The sequence below is a fragment of the Loa loa genome, assembly GCF_000183805.2.
Source record: "Loa loa unplaced genomic scaffold supercont3.335, whole genome shotgun sequence".
Taxonomy (NCBI): Eukaryota; Metazoa; Nematoda; class Chromadorea; order Rhabditida; family Onchocercidae; genus Loa; species Loa loa.
The window spans coordinates 1-5,572 of NW_018108515.1; the positions used below are offsets into that span (position 1 = coordinate 1).

Below are 5,572 nucleotides of genomic sequence, written 5' to 3' on the forward strand. Positions count from 1 at the left end.
ACTGTTTCGCTTTTGTAGAGGCTGGTGACCAATTCGCCTTAAAGCATAATCTTAGCTTAGATCTTCCATCCTGGCGACGTGTCCAGCCCAGCGCAATTGTGTCTTCAATAGTGTGGCATCACTACTGGCGACTTTTGCCTGTGTAAGAACAGTAACTTGCCTACGTAGTCAAACTAGTGAATGTTTAGGGTTGTAGGAAGGCAGCGCTGATGACAGCGTTGGAGGAGTCGCCAGATGATGGTGGTAGATGACCCATGATTTAAGAACCATGCAATAGGACGGATAGTACAGTAGTTTTACAGACACTTTTCAGATGTTCATTGGAGTTTTTAAAACTCTGATATGCTTTTGCTAACCTGTTGTCAATCTATTTGTCGATCGTGACATCAGAAGAAATGATCCTTCCCAAATAGCTAAACTGCTGGACTGACTTAAGCTCTTATTCACTTACGGTAATTTGAGGATGAGGATGAAAGTAGTTACTCTGTGATGTAAGCTAATAAAGAACTGCTTTCTTCAAGCTTACCGCTAAGCTTGCAAAATACGATCTTATATCAGAATAAAATGTTAGATAAAGATATATGATAATCAATTAATTTCTATGATTAAAAACTTCTCAAATTTTTAAATTTTTTAAAAAAAGAGAGAAACCTGCGATATTCGAAATTTCTTTTTGACTAAATTTTGAGGTTTAAATCTAATATTTTTGAATATTACTTCAGAGATTCCTGTGAATTAACTCAAATAATTAATTCTTCATTGGCAGGTATTTTGTTTTTTCTTTTAATTTCTATTCTGAAAATGATTGAATAATTACGTTTTCTTTTTCCTTAGAAAAAAAATCCGGTATGATCAATGCCACATGTATTTTCACCGGAAATATTCCACTGATATCAGTGATCCTCGATCATGCAGTTTTCTGCTTACTTATCACTCCTTCCTTTATTTGATATCTTTTTTAAAACTGTTGAAACTTCAAAAATTGTCATGAAAATAATTCTTTACCGAAAGGGTACTTTCCGGAAGCATGAAATACACAGTCTATTACCATTGGTACTAAAATGAGTTTTAGAAAGTATTTTTTGTTCAACAGATGGCTCTGTTGAAACGCTGAAAATTTTCCGCAATTCATAGAATGCTAAAATCAAAGATCAAATTTATCAAACTTTTTCAGAGAATAAACTGCCATAATTCTTAAATTACATTTTCACAATTTTAGCGATTCTTTCCACTTACATTTATAGAACAAATTCAATACGTGCGCATTTGGTCGTCATAGAATGCAAAAGTTTCGAAATGTTCAACTTCCAAAACATTGTATTCTTCTATCCGTAGAATTTCAAGCTAACCCTTTCACTTCTTTATCTTATTTTTAACTTTCGAAGCTAATACCGTATTTGAATTTAAACTTATCAGTCGAAGTTGTTAACCAATTAACTGACTTCACCTTTCAGGAAACAAGACAATTATTCGTCCTCGACCTTTGATCAATCTCTCAGATATCCACTGCCCAGTTAGTCCAGTACTTGGAAATTTCATTTATGAAATGAGTGCTTTACTCAGCCGAAAGTGATGTAGTGATTCTGAATTAAACTTTTGCCAATTTCTTCAAACTCTCTTTTCCTTTCTCTTTCTCTCTCTCTCTTTCTCTCTCCTTCTCTCTCCCTTTTCCCTGTTTCAGCTTTTTCTTCCGGAATTATATCTTAAACAACTTTCTGGAATAAAATAAAAAAAATGGTTGCTTCCTGTTTGTCTCACTAAGGCTCAGGGTTGTCATTAGCAACCTACCAGGTGTGTCATCTGTCACTTATTCTATACCACTTTTCATCCTCCCGTTTTCCATACCACTGCAAATAGGTGGGGGGCGGGGGAGTGGGTGTGTATATCCGAAAGTGCTACTTCATTTCCTTTTCTCAAATGATTCATTCACCTGCATCATTTCATGTCACACCTTCTGATATCATAAATTTACCTTTCTGTTAACACCGCTTTTTTATAACACATTTCAAATTTGAAGATTTCTCTCTCCCGCGAATATTATGCAAATTTCGGGTAAATCCGAGTTTCGTTACCATAATGTAAAGTTAGTTGCACACAACGAATATTATCACTCTCCCCGTGTCCAATCAAATATTTTTTCCAACAATCGGGTTTCGAGCATTATTCTATAATGACCAATAATGTTGTGGTCAGTTGTTAAGTAGTAAATGACCCCTTACTGGTCTTTCTTGGATGCGATTCGTTCATTCCTTATGGGTAACAAGCATGAGATGTCTGAAATGACCAGTAGAAAGAAATGTCCTTCCCAAGTCGTAAAGCTAAAAAAGCACAACTAATTAAGGGTTTTTGAAAATAGAAAGTTTCTGCGTGTTTGCGTGTGTGTGTATTTGTATGTATGTATGTATGCATGCATGTGTATGTCTCTATATGTATCGGTCTATGTGTATGTGTGTGTGCATGTGTGCATGTGTGTGTGTATATCTATTTGGTGTACATGTGCATGTCTCTATATGTGTCGGTGCATGTGTGTGTATTTATGTGTGTCCATATGTGTATATGTATGCGTGTATATATATATATATGTGTGTGCGTATGTGTGTATGTGAAATGTGGTGTGATGTCACTGTCAACAGCATCAACAGTGCTACTGCTACCGCTATTGCTATTGCTATTGGTGGTAGTGGTTGTGATTGTGGCAGTGAAGAATGTCCTTTGCAATGATGGTTCCACTCATTTCAGCCAGGCTCAGGTTGAGTTGACTTGGCTGGACTTGGCCACTCTCAGATGGCATGCATACTCGTTTCTTACCTTTCATTTCCTTTACATCTACCTGCCATCGTTTTCTCTTTTTCTCTTTTTTTATATGTTCAATTACCAAAATATTTTTGCATTTTCATCATTTATGACATTTCCTTTCCCTTTTTATAGTGACATTCCAAGGACCATTGTTTTCTTCGCGTGGATTTTAACGGAACTTACGTGGTCAGCCATATCTTGACGTTCAGGTATTGTACAGATGGGTATTAACGTCAAAGGCATTAGTAAGAAGTAATTCTACGCTTAAAATTTGGTTAGTCATGAGACAATCACTTACGTTTAGCCTAGCCAAAAAATGGACAAAATAGGCTTAATTCACTACCTGCTAATATTACAGTACTCCAACTTAGTTATATAAAGGAAAAGTTACGTGAAATTTTGTTCAGGAAAATTAATAGATAGGTCTGGTAACAGTGTGGTTATATACTAATGAACAGTGTTTATTCAATGTCCATCTGTCACCAATGCATTTCATTGTTTCACTTTTGAATTGTTACTCAATGATGAACATTTGTCAACTGCATAATGACTTGTCCTATTTTAGTTAATCCATATTCTAACTTCTACTATTTGAAATATTCAAGTTAGAATAATCGCCTTACTGTTCACCAGATAGATCCTTTAGATTGAATGAGTCGTAAGTATCTCTTGAAGTATTACGAAAGGAAGTTTTAGTTTTTTTTTTCTTAGTCTACATCAAACGGATATCGATTTAGAGAATATGACCGATCAAAAAGGAAGTTCTTCAATTCTTAGATCAGATCGTTCAGATTGATTGTATTCTGGAAATTTTCAATAACAAATAGATTGATAGATTTAAAAGAGATTCAAACTTCATTTCATTTCTAAACTATTTTCCGTTACATCATCCTAAATGACGTGATACCGGTGATACCGGTGACCGGTGATGGTGATAGGTGATAGTGAGTTTCTCTTCGAACCCGTGATCCTACCAATGACAGTGGTATAAATCAGTGGCGTCAAACTGGTTCTGTAATGAAAATAAGGCCAACTAAATAGATGATGATAATGATGATGATGGTGATGGTGATTGTTGGTCGGATTCACGGACATGCAGTAGTCAATTCAATTCGTGAAATTCAATGTACACTTTGCTCTCTTCTTCCCACATACATACAAACACACACACATACATACATACATACATACACATACACAGACAGATACAAATACCGATACATTCGATATATACTCGATATTGACAACATGAAAGTGACATATACAAGCAAGTAAATCATCGATTAACTTTTCACATCTCCCGCTCGGTCCGGTCTGAGAATTGATATGAATGTGGAAGAAAGGAAGAAAGTAAAGCAAATCTATGAAGAACTTAGAGTAATGATTTACTTAAACTTTCCTTTAAGTATTACCTTATTTTTTTCGATCATCAACATCTTTACTTTTATTTTCATATAATCTCTCAGATATTCCTACCTTTTCTTTATTCTCTTATTTTTCACATCATTTCATCCATTCTATGTTATACTAAAATGAATGATTTACCTATATGTATATTCATCTATTCAGATAAATTGATTTTTAATAAGGGGAAGATCACTGGAAGAAATTCCTTCCCGCTCATCCGTGTATAATTTACTTTTAGAAAATACTCTTCATATGTTACATTATGTTAGAATCAATTTATTCCTCAGTCGAAAAATTCAGCGTTTTTGAAAATTTCATCTTTTCCATTATGCCAATTTGTTTCGATTTGAGGACAAGAAAGGACATTGTAGAACTTCTTTTTTTTTTTGTTTTTTATCCTGTGAATGACCTCATTGCCAGTAAGATAGGATGCTGTCATTTTCCAATAAAATTTTATTTTTCATCATCTCTCAACAAAAATCTCTGGATTTGTTCTATTTTGATAATCGATGATACAATAACTTTCAACATTCTTTCCGCATTACGCAACGAGAAGTGCGGAAACTGTATGCGGATTTCATGAGAAATTTTCTCGATTAACAAAATCATCCATAATTATTTGCTGCTATCTTTCATCTTTTATTCGATCTTTAATTTAATTTAGACTCTTTTGAATTTACCTTTCTTCTTTATCTTCTTACCTTGGCATTTAAATATATTTCCTGTCTTTGTTTTTTTACGTTAGCCGCATTTTTTTCCTAGGGAAAGGCCTAGAATAATGGTTTAATTTGTTGTGCGCTTTTATAAAAGAATTATTATGCATTTTATATTTTGTTTCTTTGGAGAATTCCTTTTCATTTTCCGAGAAAATATAAGCATATCATTTAAATATTTCTGCTTATCATGTGAATTTAAATGATAAATGATAAGTGGTTTCATTTCATTTCTAAATCAATGAATCGAACTCGAACTATAGCTTCACTCTCATTAATTAAAAGATAAGAGAAATAATAGAGTAGTAGTAGTATAGAATTGCTATCGCATAGCTAATCAATTATCATTCCGTTCCGCGCTAATCGTATAAGATCAATTAGTCCACAACATTTTTCATTACTTTCTGTCAGTTTAGATGATTTGGTTTGTACGATCTTCTTCCGAACAGCAATATAGTTATCGATAATTTATTTGATTATTCTTCCTGTCTGATACGGTGGATAGACGAAAATATGAGATAGTTCCAAGAGTCTTCTGGCACGAAACCTTTTACCGGATATTGTTAAATAGTTTTGTCTCATATTATCTCATACTATTTTCTGATATTGTCAGATATTATCGGATATTGTTTTCCGGAGTGAGAAAAAGATTATAG

The 5,572-nt window shown here is 33.8% G+C and overlaps 1 protein-coding gene across 1 annotated transcript; it reads left to right on the plus strand.

Moving 5' to 3' along the window:
• Positions 1 to 2,607: 2,607 nt before the first annotated feature.
• LOAG_10154 (hypothetical protein) lies at positions 2,608 to 3,052 on the plus strand (the record flags this gene model as incomplete). Its single annotated transcript, XM_003145681.1, has 2 exons — positions 2,608 to 2,707; positions 3,006 to 3,052. The coding sequence occupies 2 exons, from the start codon at positions 2,608 to 2,610 to the stop codon at positions 3,050 to 3,052; spliced, it is 147 nt and encodes a 48-aa protein (XP_003145729.1).
• Positions 3,053 to 5,572: the final 2,520 nt, after the last annotated feature.